The sequence below is a fragment of the Pseudorca crassidens genome, chromosome 14 (genome assembly GCF_039906515.1).
Source record: "Pseudorca crassidens isolate mPseCra1 chromosome 14, mPseCra1.hap1, whole genome shotgun sequence".
Taxonomy (NCBI): domain Eukaryota; kingdom Metazoa; phylum Chordata; class Mammalia; order Artiodactyla; family Delphinidae; genus Pseudorca; species Pseudorca crassidens.
Genome location: NC_090309.1, coordinates 71,528,150 through 71,544,410, shown reverse-complemented (window position 1 = coordinate 71,544,410; position 16,261 = coordinate 71,528,150). Strand labels below are relative to the sequence as shown.

At 54.3% G+C, this 16,261-nt stretch overlaps 1 protein-coding gene across 1 annotated transcript in view; it reads left to right on the top strand.

Moving 5' to 3' along the window:
- Positions 1–16,261, top strand: part of KCNK3 (potassium two pore domain channel subfamily K member 3) — a 38,788-nt gene extending 22,527 nt beyond the window's left edge. The window contains exon 2 of the mRNA XM_067703492.1: positions 13,002–16,261. Coding sequence (XP_067559593.1) covers positions 13,002–13,921 — 920 coding nt within the window. The 3' untranslated portion in view covers positions 13,922–16,261. The remainder of the gene's footprint in view (positions 1–13,001) is intronic.

The following is a 16,261-nucleotide window of genomic DNA, read 5'->3' as shown; positions in this document are numbered from 1 at the left end:
CTCTCCCAGCGCTCAGCTTGGTGCCTGGCACAAAGTAGTAGGTGCTTGAGAAATATCTGTTCAATTAATTAATCAAGGGCAGCTAAGAGGGAGTAAAGCCATTTTTGCTTTGATGATTTTCCAGCTGATTTTTCAAGACCAGCCAAGTGCTGCAGCCTCCCTGGGGCCCCTCCTGCCCACTCAGCCTCCCCAGATGCCCCCCGTTAGCTGTTTCCAGGGCTGGCTCCGAGCTCTCCCACCACCTCCTGCCTGGCTGGAGCCGGTGGAGGGCGTCTTCTGGGGAGACCCATCACACTCTTGGGTCTGGCCTCTTGGGAGAAGGGCTGGAAAGAGGAAGCATCTTAGCTGGGGAAAGCACGTGCTTGACAGACAGGGAGCAAGCTGCCATGACTTTTCCAGAACGACCTTAAGAGGAGCGATTCATGAAGGTCCCACTTAGATGGGCCACAGACCCAGATCCCTGACCCCAGCCCAGAGACCCCGGAGACCACCGGGATGTGGAAGAAAGAGAGCAGGACTCGCCCTGGCTCTGCCACACACCTGTGTGGCCTTGTCACCCAGCCACTCAGCTCAGTCTCCTCGGCTCAAAACCAAGGCACCTGCCTTCCAGATGCAGCATCTAATCAACTAATACGGGTTAGGCTGCACGAGGCAGCAGGTCTGAATCTGTACCCTGACTCAGCCACTCACTGGCTGTGGGGTCTTGAATGAGTTAGGGAAACTTTCTGTGCCTCGGTTTTCTCATAGGCAAAGTGGGGATAATATCTACCCCATAAAGTTTTTGTGAAGATTAAATAAAATAATGTAAAGCGCTGAGTACAGTCCCTGGCGCACAGATGCTCCACAAATGTGAGCTTTATGATCAACTACTATTACTACTGCTGCTACTACATCACCACTATCACCATTACCATTAGCTCTACTGGGTGACAGGCACTGAGCGCCTGAGAAATACAAGACGCCATCCCTGTCCTCAGAGTCCAGAAGGAGACTGAGAGGACAAAATTAGACGAAAAGGAGGAGGAGGTGGACGAGGAACCGGCAGAGGAGGGAAGGAGAAGGAAAGAAGGAAGAAGGAAGCAGTTAAAGAAGCAAAAAGGAGTGAAAGCTCAAAGGCTCCAGAGACTGGTCCCTAGGGCTAGATGGGGGCGGGGCTAGGGGCCCCTTTAGCGCTCAGCAGTCAGAAGGGAGAACCTGGGGACCAACAAGACTTCAGGCAGGGACGTGTGGCCATCTCCTGCTTGACTCTCTGCGGCCTCCTGCGCTGGGAGGCTGTGTGGGGGGTGAGGTGGGAGGACAATTTTGTCTCTGAAGAGTCAGCTCTGGCTGCCCCTCTACTTCAGCGGGACCAGCCCATCTCCAACCCTCCCCCTTCCCATGACAGCCCAAGGGTTCTCACCCTATGCACAGCCTCTGCTCAGTGCTGACTAGGACAGCTCTGCAAAGGGCCCCAGCATCTGTGGGCCTAACACACACCTGGAGGCTCAGGGCCATTGCTTTGGGGACCCAACTGTCCCACCAAGATGACTGCTTTCTTCATTGTTTGTAGGGGAGGGAACGTGGCCCCTCTGTAAGCCCAGAGTCCTAGAATGTCACAGGACCTCAAGAACATCTCCTCCACCTCCCAGAAGAGGAACCCCAAGCCCAGAGAAGGGCAGGGTCCTACCTGTGACCATACAGCGGCACAGCTGGAAGCAGACCCCCGGTCTTCTGACTTCCATCCGGCCCTGGAGAGTCCTGAGGCGACCAAGTACAATGGAAAGAGAAGAGCCTTTGAATTTCAAGTTTGATTCTAGCATTTATGGCCTGAGATAAAACACTTTACCTCACTGAGCCTCAGTTTCCACACCCGTAAAACAGAAAACAATAATAGTAAATACCTCCTCTAGGGATTGCTGTGCGAGCTCAAACAATAGAATGCATAGAAGTTGCTTTGTAAATGACAAAGGGCTGCTTAAGTGCAACACAGAAATAGTTATTATTCTAGAACTTAGAGCACTACGTATATTAAGGACTCAAAAAATGTCTGCTGGTTGAATGGATGAATGTTTGTGGACTGGTGAGTGATGAGCAAAGGGCTCCAGGAGCACTGATTTGTTTAGGTGGGTGGGATCAAGGAAGGCTTTGCAGAGCCGGTGACTTGTGAAATGGAATTTGATGGAGGAGTAGAAGCCCATCAGGGACAAAAAAAGAGCATGAACAGTGTTCAGAAATGGGAAAATGCAGCCATGCCTCCAAAGAGCTGTGGATACCAATTCCACGTGCAGGTTTGGGCTCCAGCCCCTGCTCAGAACTCACCCCTAGCCTCAGGGCCTGTGCGTGGTATGGGGAACAGGGGGAGCCAGCAATTTATTAAATCCTAAAATATAACTTGTCTGAGAAGAAATAACCTTCTAATCTAACTTCCCATGTGATAGGTAAGAAAACAGAGGCTCAGGAGCTGACATGCCTTAACAAAGACCCTACAGCAGGCTCAGCAAACTAGAGCCTGTGAGCGGAATTGGCCCACCGCCTGCTTTTGTAAATAAAGTTTTTTTGGAACATAGCCACGCCCATTCATTTACATATTGTCTAGGGCTGCTTTCTTGAGACATGGCAGAGCTGAGTGGTTGCAGGAGACCATAAGGTCTGTCAAGCCTAAAATATTTGCTATCTGGCCATTTACAGGAAAAAGTTCAACAAGTCCTGTCCTACAGCAAGGTAGTGGCAGAAGGAGGATGGGAGCCAGGCCCCCGACTCCTGGTTGGGTGTTCTTTAACTCCGTGCGTGCGTACCCTACCATCTGGGGTCCACCTCGCCGCATGTAACACTGCCTGCAGGATGCGATTTCAGGCAGCCAGGCTCTGGGCAGGCTCAGCTCCAGGACACATGGTGCAGCCAACAGGGAACACCCAGGCTGGCCACTGTTGCCCCCATGACCCAACAAGGCTTCCTGTTGGGAGCAGTTCAGTCCCTTTTGGGGGGAGTCTGACAAGGAGATGCCAACATGTGCCTGCTTCTCCTCCGTGGGCAAAACAGGAAGAGCCAGAGAGTGTAAGTGTAGGACTCAGGCCAGCCAGATGCCAGACTTACAGACACAGCCTTTCAAGAAGCACAAGGGTGGGGGTGGGGGAACTGGCATCCCAGCCATCTGCTGAGGTGGCCAAGTCCACTTTCAATTGTGCTGTAGAATTCCTTTCTCAATGCCAGACTGTCCCTGGTGGATTCATTTAATTAAAACCCCACCAGATCCAATCTGTTACAAGTTCTAAGCTCACACATGTTCTATCCAGCTAGTCATAGGATACAGACAGGCCACAGGCCTGGGCCATGGCCACCTGCTGCAGTGGCTGGGCTACAACAGACCTCACAGCCCCCAGGTCAGTACCCTCCCGGGTTCACCCAGTGAAGCTGCCCCGTGTTGTGTGAGACACTGCCCGTTCTGAGCCTCGTGCTCTGTCCATCCTCCCTGGCTCCATCCCATTCAACCCTCAGGCTCATCCTTGATGACTCCTTTCCTTGATTCACTCATTCAGCAGAGATTTGTTAAGCACGAGTTACATGCCGAGCACTCCTAAGAGTGAGGAATCTGGTAGTAACAAAAGAGACAAAAATCTCTGCCCTCGTGGGCCTTACAGTTTAAATCCACAAACACGAGAGCATCTCACACACTGTATCTACGCTTCCCCTTCTCCCCTCTCCTTTCCTTTCCTCCTCTTTCCTCCCTTCCTCCCCTCCCCTCTCCCCTCCTGAACCTACTTTAGGCCTGAGCACTTGACAATGGGACCATGCAGAGGCCCCCTGCCTGGCATCTCCCACTGCCATCCCCACCCCTACACATAGGGATGCCAGGAAAATCCATCTCCATACCTCTTTGGCGTGTACCTCCCCTGCTCAGAAGCTGTCAATGGTTCCTCACTGTCTTCAAGTTAAGATTTGGATTCCTGCACCTCCCCTTCCAAGCTCTTCCCATTTTAGCCCTTGCTCACCATACGAACCTTCACTACTTTCTGCTCCAAATAACCCGGAACTTTTGTTGTTAGGTTTATAATATTCATATTAGGTTTATTCCTATTCCTATAGGTTTAAACCTATTCATAAATAGGTTTATAATATTTATAATTCATTTCTTTATACTTAGTAATAGATTTTTGTAGAAAATATAGAATCTATAAAAGAAAATTAAAAGTAATCATGAGCCCATGATTCAAAGATAAACTCTTAGGAGGTTTTTAGTATATTTCCTTCCAGCTTCTCTTTCTATGTGTGTGTATGTGTGTGTGTATAGCTGCATTTTTCATATTTGTATATTTACTGTGGGATCCCATTACACATAAAGGGTTGTATCCTACCATTTGTACTTAACCTTCGATGGTGGTTTTCTATGTAATTAAGAGACTCCTAAGAACAGCACTTTAATGGCTACCCAATATTCCCCCACATAAATATACCTTAATATGTTTAACCAAACCCTATTGGCGAACATTTGGACTGTTTGCAATTTTTCACAATGAAAATGCTGCTATAAACATCCTTGTTCATAAATCTTTGTTCCGATCTCTGGTTATTTTCCCGGGAGAGATTCCTAGAAGTGGCATTGCAGGGTCACGGGCAGACACATTTTCTAGGCTCTTGAGGCATATCGCGTAGCTGCCTTCCTGAGAGAGTCTGCCCGTCCCCCTCCGCCCCTCATTTGTGCGCATGCCCGTTGGCCTCGAGTTAATTTCCTCTGCCCCTAACATGCCACGTGTCTTCCTAGCATTGTGTCTTTGTTTCAACAGCTCCCCTCCGTCAGAACCCTGCATTTCCCACCCATCCTTTAGAGCTCGGGGCAAATACCACCTCCTCCACGTATCCAAACTGAAGTTCTCCACCACTAGCCCTCCCTCAGGTCCTGTCTTAAATTCTTCCTAAAACTTTTCCTACCTTTGCCTAGCATCTTAATAATTTGTGTAATAACAACCTCTTCTTTGGGCGGGGCATTGAAGTTTTCAAAGTGCTTCCACTGAGATGTTTCATCTGATTCCCTTTCACATGGAAAGTGTTTTGTGGTCAAGGACTGTGGTTTGATCATCTGGGTCTACTTCCCCTGGCCCCATCACCCACCTCAAGTCTAGCCCAACCTCAAGCTAGCCCTTAATTTACTGGAAGTTTACGACAGCCTTCACTATTCCTAGTCCTACCAGAACAGATTTCAGAGGGCTCCGCTCTGCAGCGAGGACTGAGCTAGATCAGAACGCCCTGGATTTCAGTCCTGGCTCTGTCCCTGCCCCTCTCTGGGCTTCAGTTTACCCATCTATAAAATGAACGAGTTGAACTACATAGTCTCCCATACTCCAGGATAGATGGCTCCCGCGGCCCCTGGCCCCAGGCACCCAGAGCAGCCCTGGGGTGCCTGCGAGGGCCCCTGTGCAAAGCCAGCCTCTGGGATAGGCCAGAGGGAGCTGGCCAGGGAGGCAGGCCTGGCTCCAGGCCAGGCTGTGTCTGCAAACACTGACCTTGGCTGCCGCGGGGATTTTCCATGACACCAGCACCACCCCCCTCAGCTCCCCCTAATCCCATGTGGGCCTGGGGAGGGCAGAGGAGGGGGGCTGTCCTACATCAGAGAACCCTGAACCGGAGTTATAGGGGCACCTGCGGATGGAAGAGAGCTAAAAGAGAGACAGAGGAGAGGGCAGTGGGCCGCCACGTGGGAAGCTGGGGAGGAAGGCAGGGGGAGGGGGACGACCATGGTGGGGAGTTTGGACAAGAGCTGGAAGAGGAGCCGGGAGGATGGGAAGAGAGGATCTGGAGAGGGGCAGGGCCGGGGGTGGGGGGGGCGGTGCTGTGCCTCCGAGCTGTCCTTCCCAGGCGCTCTGGCCTGGAGGGGGACAAACTCCAGACCCAGTTCTGCACACTGGTCCCTCCTGCCAACCCAGGTCCTTGAGGCCCCAGTGGTTTCCCAGGCCTAGCTCAGGCCTTGGCCAGGGCCGGGGACAGCAAGGGATTCCTTCTGGGCCCTAAGGCTGATTTCATTTTGCAGAGTCCTGGGGGCCACAGGGAGGGCAGGAGCTATGAGTCACAAAGGGCCCTCCTCTTATTCCCCACCCCACCCCCACCCCACCCCTGCTGCCGCCGACTGCTGGGTGTCTAGGGGAAGTTTCTCTCATCCACATCTCATACTTCTGGGCTGTCTGGGCTGAACAGCGTTATCTGAGCAGCTGCACCCACCCGGCCTTGTGCCGGACACAGGGGACTTGCAGGCCCTCCGGGGGCTCAGAGCCCTGCAGAGCTCCTCTGCAGAAATCCAGGCCTGAGCGCGAGGCAGAGGGAGAGGTCCCTGCAGCTTTGGGGAGGTGCTCCAAGGTTCTTGGAAAAGGCAAGGTCTGAGCTGGATCCTGCAGGATGGAAGGAGAGGGCCTGCGCTCCCCTCCCCATCTCCACCAAGCTGGGCAGCCTCTTTCTTCCCTCCCTCCCAGGGCCTGGGCCAGCTTCCTTCCGCCTCGTCTCCTTTAACACACCAATTAGGTCCCTGCGGAGCCTCCGGTCCTACTTCCTGGCTTCTCACTGCTGCCACCTCCAGATCAAGGGGGCGGCTCCCTGTCTGTGCCTCAGGGTCCTCCGTGGACCTTTCTGAGGTGCCCTCTGCAGGCCCAGCAGGAGAGCTCAGCCTCCTCTGGGGGTGCCTATGTCTCACAGCCAGTCCCCTGGAGCCGCCCCATCTCCCTCAAACCCCGAGTCCTCTCCGGCTGCCCCACCAGACCCAGACAGCATGCTGAGGTCACACCCCCTCCCCAGGTGCAGCTTTGCATCAGCCCAGCTTGGTCCAGAGCGCACAGCCTCTGGGTACCTCTGGCCACGGGTCACCTCATCCATCTTCTCTCAGGGCAAACATTAGCCCAGCCAGGGCCATATTTACATTAGATAACTAGGTCTGCGGGGAAACCAAGAAACAGGTTGCAGCTAGGCATTGCCAAGGGCTGTGTGTTTCTAATCTACGGAAGGGCTGGGCCAACCAGAGACGGGACACCAGAGAATCTCAAAGTCAGAGACCGGGAAGAAGGACTTTAGAGTTCTTGTTGCTACAGAGGAGCGTTTCCCAAACTGTGCTCCAGGGAACACTTGTCCAGCAATATGCACTGTGAGAGAAGTGTTCCAAGGTCATACTAGCAGGAAAATTTAAGCACATTCTCCCAACTTCAACTGACCTTGCTCTTGAACACGTCTGTGGCTCTGATGAAGCCTCCACTTAAATCAGATGACAACAAATGCAGTTGAATTCAGCATTCCTGCAATTTCATTTAACCAAGCAACACTTTTCTCATCCAACAGTTATTAATAGTACATGAAATTGGTATTCCAGGAAATTACCTTTGGGAAACACTGATCTCAGAATGTCAGTGCTGAAAGGAACTTTAAAGACCATCTAATTTTGATGTTCCCCAAAATATTCATACTAATGATTAATATTTATTGATCCCAACATCCTAAGCATTTTAAGTCAACTAACTCGTCAAATCCCCAGAGCCACTCTATGAGGTAAGTGCATCATTATTCCCATTTTACAGATGAGGAAACTGAGGCGCTTAGAAGATTAAGTAACCTGGCCAAAGCTGAAAGCTGTTTGACTCCAGAGTCTGTTCTCACCTATACCACTAAACTGCAGAGATCTCCGTGGAAAGTAGAAGTATCCATTTTCAGTATTTCAAAAGCATAATAATAAAGTTCAGTCTCAGAATCAGTTATCCCATGCTAATCAGAAGTTCTGACTGGGAAATGAGTTCCTAATTAATTTTGATGGGAAAATAATTCATTTTTTCACAATTATCTATGCAGTGCCTATTCTAGGTAGTAGCTACACTGTACTGATCAACATATTATACTTCATATGTAAAATATTTAAAAATTTAGACTGTATGAATGGGTGTGGGTGAACAAAAAAAAACAAAAAAGGCATCCATAGCAGGGGGAAAAGGTGGGAACCCTTTATCTTGTCCTGTCTTTCCATGTCACAGATGAGGAAAATTGAGCCCCAGAGAGGAAAAGGGACTTGCCCAAGGCACAAGCTGGTTATGGTTAGGGCCAGGTCAGACCCCCAGATCTCCCGCTTCCTAGTCCCAAGCTCTTTCTTCCACCCAAGGCTGTGGTCAGCTTTCTAACTTTGTGGCCAGCTAGGCCAGGGGTAAGAGGTCAGGCACTCAAGCTGGCAGGTATGTGAGGTCAATGGGAACAGTCAGCTGAGTTCAATCCAGCCAAGGCCATGACCAAGGGCTCAGACTGATTATTTGTGCTTCGACTAGAAGGAAATAGTCCACAGAGAGAAAAAGTTCAGTAAGAGGGAGGGATGGCCCCCCAACCCTCTGCATCTCCCTGGAAGACAGAGCTTTGGCCAGTTTCTGAGGCCCTTGGTGATGTTGGGAGGAAAATAGAAGAACTAAGGCCCCGGGGCTCCCATCCCACCTAATTTTTCCTGCTGTCTCAAAATATTCATAATTAATATTTATGTCCAGCCACATAATTTTTAAATCTAGCCACTTGGCTTCCTCAGGTAAATTCTATGCTCCAGCCAGGTTTCTAGGCCATCTCCTAGCTGGGTTGCTCCCAAGCAGGGGCTGCTGGGCTCTGGTTGAATGAACAGGTCAACCTTGGTTATACTGAGCCATAGGGCAGAGGACAGAGCATTGAGTTTGGAATGGAATATCCCAGGTTATAGTCCTGGCTCTTCCATTCACTAGCTGTGTGATCTTGAGCAGGTCACTCTCCCTCTCTGGGCCTCTGTCGCCTCATCTGTACAATATAAGGACTGGACCATATGGTCAGTAAGGACCTTTCTGGCTCTGAGCATATGGTGGATTCAGGAAGGGTAGCTGGGAGAAGAGGGGACAGGAACAGCCCCAGTCAGCTCTCTGAGAGGCAGGGTCGAGAGTCTCAGGGTCAGGGCGTGAGTTCTGGATGGTCACTCCATCACGTATTAGGAGGGAGGATCCTCAGAGAATCAGCCCCGGAGGATAGCCTCTGTGTATGTCAGCAACACACAAGGACAGATGGAGCGCCTCATCCTGAGATGCGCAGGGCTGGACAGGAAGGAGAAAACGGGGACTCCCTTTGCCCCCTCTCCCTGGTAAAAACCAAGCCTGAGCACTGGGCAGGCGGCAGGCCTGCTGGCAGGCAGACAGGCCTTGCCAAACTCCCAGTTACTTCCCAGAAGTTCCAGGGCCCCCTGGGAGTGGCTCCACCCCAGCTGGCGCCCCTCCAAGCTGGGTGCCCACGTCAGCAGGTCCTCCCAGCTCCCTCGCCCTTTCACCCAGTGACAATAGAACAGGCGAAGGGGCGGGGGCATGCTGACCCTAGGCCCGATGCTTGGAGAAGCATCTGAATGCCTTGGCATTGCACCCCTGTTGCCATTTCCACCCCATCCAGCTCAAGGCAGTGGCTGAGGACGGGGCTCCAAATGGACTGCTCTCCTCTCGGGTCTCAGTTTCCCATCCTGATCGCCTTCCTGGGTGATAAACTGGCTCTGAGGCATCAGAATGAGCGATGAGTCAGAAAGTCTAGTGGCCTTGGCCAACTCACGAGGCTCCTCCAGCTTTCATTATTCCAACTATAAAGTGGAGATAGTCATAATAACGACCTTGCAGCAAGTGTTTGAGAATTAAAGTTAAAAATGTATCTGAAGGATAAGATGCGCAGCCTCAGTGTGTGGTAGGAAGTGAGGGTGGGCCCTGGAGGGCACCAGACCCCAAAGGTGGGGCAACACTGCACGGGACAGTGGCCGTGGCGGAGCATGAGACTTGGGGCCGGGGGGCTCTGTGGGCAGCCCACAGCGGGTAGCGAGGCTGCCAGGCCGGCAGGCACTGGGTTTTCCTAAAGGATGGTGGACCGGGGGGCAGTTACAGCTTATGAACAGACACAGGTGAGGTGCAATGGTGGTGAGAGGGGGTCATTTTCCCTGACGCTGGGATGTAGTTGCCTGACCCCATCAGGGACTGCCTGCCGCTCAGGACTGCACTTTCAGGCCGACTTTCCCCTGTGAGTCCCCTCACTGCTCCTTCTGTCGTGAACTCCACAGGTTCCAAAGTACTTTGACGTCCAGTCTCTCCTTTTTTTTTTTTTTTGGCTGCGCCACGCGGCTGGCAAGATCTTAGTTCCCTGACCAGGGATCAAACCTGGGGCCCTGGCAGTGGAAGTGTGGAGTCCCAGCCACTGGACCACCAGGGAATTCCCTCTCCTTTACTTCTGACAGCAGCTCTGGCAGTGGTGGCCAGGGTGGGGATTAACAGCTGTAGCTCAACCCCCCAGAGTGCAGAGCAGACGAGAGAGGTCCAAAGAGGGGAACGGATTTGCCCAATGTCACACAGCCAGCCTGTAGTCAAGCCGGGGCTGGTCCATGCCTCCCTATCCCTGTTCAGCCGTGGCCACAGTGCTGTGCCCTCCCCCGCATCCTATGCTGCGCAGGCCTGGGGGACAGGGAAGGGCAGGATGATGAGCTGCTCTGACTCGGAGCCTGCCCAGCTGTCGAGGTGAGCTGTGGTCTGGCTGCTGTGGCCGAGCTGGCGGGCACAATCTGTTCTCACCCTGCTGGGGTGCAGACGGGCCAGGCATGGCAGCTCAAGAGCTCAGCTATCCAGGCCCCTGGCAAAGGGTGACACAGTCACCAGCTAGATGCCACGGTCAGGGAGCAGGGGAGCCCATTCTAAGGGCGGCCCACAGCCTCACATACCCCGGCAGCAGTCCCCCAACCTCCCTGAGCTTTAAGATTCACATGGCTTTAGGCTGACAGAGATGCCAAGCTTACTGGAAATGAGCCGTCTGCCAGCCTAGGTGATCTCTTGGAAATATGAGGGAAACCTGGCCCTGCATTGTGAGCTGTTACTGAGCTGTTACTGAGCGCTTCATATGTACAAGACTCCGTGCTAAGTGTTATACACATTATCTCACCTATTTCTCCCCAAAAGTCCTGTGATGCAGGTGCTACTTATGAGCCCCATTTTACAGATGTGGAAACTAAGGCTCAGAGAGGTTTTCTTTTTTAGAAAACACACAGTCCATGGCAGAGTCAGGATTTGAATTCAGATCCCATACCAAAGCAGACGGCATCCTGCCTTGCCATCAATTCAACAAACATATTTTGGGCATAGCCCATGGTCATGGCTGGCAGTGAGTGGGGGGGGGAGGTAGGGAAGAACATGACAAAGTCCAGCAGTGCCCACCCCCACCCACCCCAAGCTAGTATTTAGCGTACATATGTATTTACAGTTGGGGGACCTGAGTGACAGAGTAGGGGATGGTGGTAGTACTGGCCCTGGACTTCAAAGCTGAACATTCTCAGGGCCACTCAAAGCAGGGATCACTTCCAGCTGTGAGCAACCCAGGATGGCTGCAGAGAAGAAGCAGCATTTTTAAGTTTTTTGGTTTTTTTAATTTTTTAAAATTTATTTTATTTTTGGCTGCATTGGGTCTTTGTTGCTGGGCGCAGGCTTTCTCTAGTTGCGGCGAGCAGGGGCTACTCTTCGTTGCAGTGCTCGGGCTTCTCATTGCAGTGGCTTCTCTCGTTGCGGAGCACGGGCTCTAGGTGCTTGGGCTTCAGTAGTTGTGGCATGCGGGCTCAGTAGTGTGGCTCGTGGGCTCTAGAGCGCAGGCTCAGTAGTGGTGGCGCACAGGCTTAGCTGCTCCGCGGCACGTGGTATCTTCCTGGAACAGGGCTCAAACCTGTGGCCCCTGCATTGGCAGGCAGATTCTTAACCACTGTGCCACCAGGGAAGCCCTCAGTTAAGTTTTGATAAGGCTTTAAAAGGTGGGAAAAATGGAAAGCATTACTTTATTATAATAATCCTGTTAATAAAAGTAATAAATATCTTAATAGCTCAGTGAAGGAAGCAGGGCCAGGACCAGCAGACATAATTTTACAAATGAGGAAACATGCTCAGAGAGGGGGAGTAATTGGCTCAAGGTCACACAGCCACTAGTGACAGAGCCAGACTTGTGCCTAGGGCTTCTGAGTTCCCATCTAGGGTCCTTTCCTCTCTAGGTCTCCAGGCAGAACTCTTGACTTAGGCCATGTGACGGTTGGCTCAGAGGGAGGCTTTGCCTCTGCCTGGCTCCTGGCTGGGTGAGGGCTGAGGGGCATGGCTGGGCGTGATAGGGTTGAGACTGTCTGACTGGTGATAGCAACACCTGGAAGGACAACCAGGGCCCTTGCTTTGACAAAGGCAATGCCACATCCCCATAAGGAGAGACCCTACATTGGGGCCAGGTATAGAGGATGATCCCAGGGCCCCACAGAGGGTTTGATGAGGACTCTGGAGCACTGATTCATGGGGGGAGGGCACTGTCTCCTTTCTCCTCCTCTGACACGGGTGGGCCAGCTGCCTCTGGGAGACTGGTGGGCCCCAGGGGCGAACTACCCCCATAAGCTTTGGCTGGAAGCAAGGAAATCATCAAGGACCCCCAGGGTCCCTCCCTTCACACTGAATCACAGGATGCAGGACTCATTCAGTCCAACCTCCACCCCTTATAGTCAAGGAAACCGAGGCCCAGAGAGGAGAAGGAACAAGTCCAAAGCCCACAGACACTAAACTAGAATCCAGGTATCCCAACTGACTTGCCAGTACTGTTTCACGCTATCCACGCTGCCTCTAGACTAAGTTCCCAACAGCAGCACGAGTCAGCTCCTATTCTGGGTAGAGAAAATGGTCGGGTCTTTGAAGCCAAACAGACTCTAATTCAAACGCACGTTGCTCTGCCTCCAAACAGTGTGACCCCGGAAAAGTCACTTAACCCTCCCTGCTTCCTCTTTCCTTCCTACCTACCCCCTGGAGTGGTCATGATAGTAAATGAGAAATCATCAGCAAGGAACTAGCACAGTGCCTAGGGACAAGGATGCACCCATAACGGTGAGTCGCCTTCTCTTTGGCCAAAGGAAAAAGAGGCCAGACTCTGCGAGGCTGGGGAAGGAGAGGGGAGAGTAGGGGGAAGGGAGGCAGGTTTCTGGAAGGGCAGCCCCTTAGCACGTGTTTGATCTCCTCTTCCCCTTTTTCCCCCAGGCTACGGCCACGCAGCGCCCAGCACCGACGGCGGCAAGGTGTTCTGCATGTTCTACGCGCTGCTGGGCATCCCGCTCACGCTGGTCATGTTCCAGAGCCTGGGCGAGCGCATCAACACCTTCGTCAAGTACCTGCTGCACCGCGCCAAGAGGGGGCTGGGCATGCGGCGCGCGGACGTGTCCATGGCCAACATGGTGCTCATCGGCTTCTTCTCGTGCATAAGCACGCTGTGCATCGGCGCCGCGGCCTTCTCCTACTACGAGCACTGGACCTTCTTCCAGGCCTACTACTACTGCTTCATCACGCTCACCACTATCGGCTTCGGCGACTACGTGGCGCTGCAGAAGGACCAGGCGCTGCAGACGCAGCCGCAGTACGTGGCCTTCAGCTTCGTCTACATCCTCACGGGCCTCACGGTCATCGGCGCCTTCCTCAACCTCGTGGTGCTGCGCTTCATGACCATGAACGCCGAGGACGAGAAGCGCGACGCCGAGCACCGCGCGCTGCTCACGCGCAACGGGCAGGCGGGCGGCGGCGCCGGCGGCGCGGGCGGCAGTGCGCACACCACGGACACCGCCTCGTCCACGGCTGCGGCAGGCGGCGGCGGCGGCGGCGGCGGCTTCCGCAACGTCTACGCCGAGGTGCTGCACTTCCAGTCCATGTGCTCGTGCCTCTGGTACAAGAGCCGCGAGAAGCTGCAGTACTCCATCCCCATGATCATCCCGCGGGACCTCTCCACGTCCGACACGTGCGTCGAGCAGAGCCACTCGTCGCCGGGAGGGGGCGGCCGCTACAGCGACACGCCCTCGCACCGCTGCCTCTGCAGCGGGGCGCAGCGCTCCGCCATCAGCTCCGTGTCCACGGGCCTGCACAGCCTGTCCACCTTCCGCAGCCTCATGAAGCGCAGGAGCTCCGTGTGAACGCCTTGCGGGGCCTGGAGCACCTGGGAGCGCGGGCGGGGCGGGGGGCTCCTGCCCGGAGGAGCAGCGGGGTCGGCGAAGAGACCTCCCCAGCCGCCTTTGGCGCCCCTACACCCCTTACCACCCTCCCCCCGCCCCCCATCTCCGACTGTGCCTGCTTGCACCAGCCGGCAGGAGCCGGGGCTCTGAGGACCCCTGGAGCCCGCATCTGCGCCCTGCAAATTCCGAGAAATGTGAAACTTTGGGGGGGGGGGGGTGGTCGGGGAGGGAAGGCAGAAGCTGGGAGCCTCCCATCCCTTTGGAAAAATAAGGAGGTCCCCAGTTCGCAGAGGCCCTGCTGGTAACCAGACCATCACCCCTCCCCCTGTCCCTTACGGAGGGAACTTCGTGTTCCGTGTAAGTTTGCATCTCTATTTATACCTCTGTCCTGCCAGGTCTCCCACGTTCCCTTGGCTCCAAAAGTCAGGGTGTCTTTGTCGAGGTCACCCCACACAGTCCCACTCCCCTTCCTCATCCCCAGCTGTGTCTCCCAGTCTCCCACTACCTTTTGTGTTGTTTTGCATGGCTTTGCAGTTATGGAGGAAATGGAAACCCAGCAGTCCCTAAAGCTAGTCCCCAGAGGGCAGGCAGATGGAAGCAAGGACAGGCAGGCTGCAGAAGGGGTGGAGAAGGGAAGGGGGAGGCAGGGGTCCAACAGTCTGCAGGGTGGTCCCCTTGGTAGGTGAGAGCTAACTGGCCTCCAGTCACATCCTCATGTGGGGCCAGAGGGAGTCCAGCCTTCCAGACACTGCCCTTGAAATCAAACAGAAAACTTCCTCCTTGCCATCACTGGCCGCTGCTGCTAATAACCGACTCTTAGATCCGTGAAATGAGTTTGAAAACCCCGTCCTGACTACCCATTCGTTTGATTCTCACCACACCCCAGTTAGGTCACCAGGGCAGGAGTTGTCATGCCCATTTTACAGATGACACTGAGACCCAGACAGGTGACATGACTTGCCCAAGGTGACACAGGTAGCAAAAGGCAGAGGGGAGCAAGAACCAGGCTGTTTGTTCTGAGCCTAAGTGCTCTTTCTTTCGACTCCTCTTCCCGCTCTTTGAAAGCAAAGTTCCCAGCCTGCACACCCTGGCGTTGTGTGGGCAACTGGGCCTTAGACCAGAACCAGAGCCCAGGACTGAGCCAGTGCTGGGCTCAGCCGCTCCTCTGCTTGGCCACGAGGCAGGGCTCTCACTGGGCTGCTGAAGCAGGGTAGGACCACTCAGTCAATGAACTTCCTACTTACAAACAGGGGAGTCCTTAGGGCGAGATAAGCGGAGCTGGGGCTGACAGCAGAAAGGCCAGGAGCTGGAGCTCTAGGAGTTGGGGAATTGGGCAGAGCAGCCTAGAGAGCTGGCAGGCATATCCTCCTGGGACGTGAACCCTGACCCCACAACCAGTGTTGGTGCCTGTGTCCCAAGTAGCTAGAGATAAGCCATAGCTGCAGCAAGGAACGCTCCTCCCAGGTGTACCCCCTGCCTACCCCACCTGCAACCCAGAAGCCCAGGTACAGAGCAGCAGTTGGAGGTGAGAGCCTGGGCTCCACGGTCAGGGCCCAGAGCTAGAGCTGGGACCATGACTCAGACAGCATCAAGGGATGGGTGAGGGGCCGCTCCCCCTCCAGCTGCCCCCTCTTACTGTTCCCGTGTCAGCTCCTTAACACTGCTGAGCGTGGCCAGCCCTGGCATTCAGGGAAGCTGTTGTGGGGGCCCCCAGGGGGATCAGCCTCAGCCCCACCCTGACCCTGCGCTCCGGCCTCTGGGCACCACGGGAGGGAAGTCTGGCCTGGCCTGTGTGCGAATGCCGTGTCAGTGTGGAGCGTCCTGGCTGCCCAGGTGCCACAGAGAGCAGGGCCCAGGAGCCGGGGCTGCCCTCTGTGTTTATGTTGGGGTGCCTCTGTCCGGTGTGCGACCCTGCCCTCGAGGGGTCCTGTCCCGTCAGTCCCAAGGGAGCCACGACCAAAGTTGTAGGGAGATGGTGGGGAGGGAGGCCGAATGGCCCTCGCAGAGCACGGCAGACTGCTCGGTCTCCGGCCAGGTCTTTCCTAGGGAACTGGAAGGCCGGTGTTGCTTCTCCCTCACCCCCTCCCACTGAAGGCAGCCTTTCTGCTTCCCCAATGCCTTATGCCTGGGCACACTGCCACAGAATATGCAATACGTGTGGGTGACATGCCCCTGCGCCCACACCCTCACCCCGGGCAGCCCCTGGACCCCACAGGCCGCAGCTGCCACGGCCTCCCTTCAGCCCCTCCTGCCTATCTGTCTTCACACTGAGAATGGCGCCTAATAAATGCTGTCCATGGA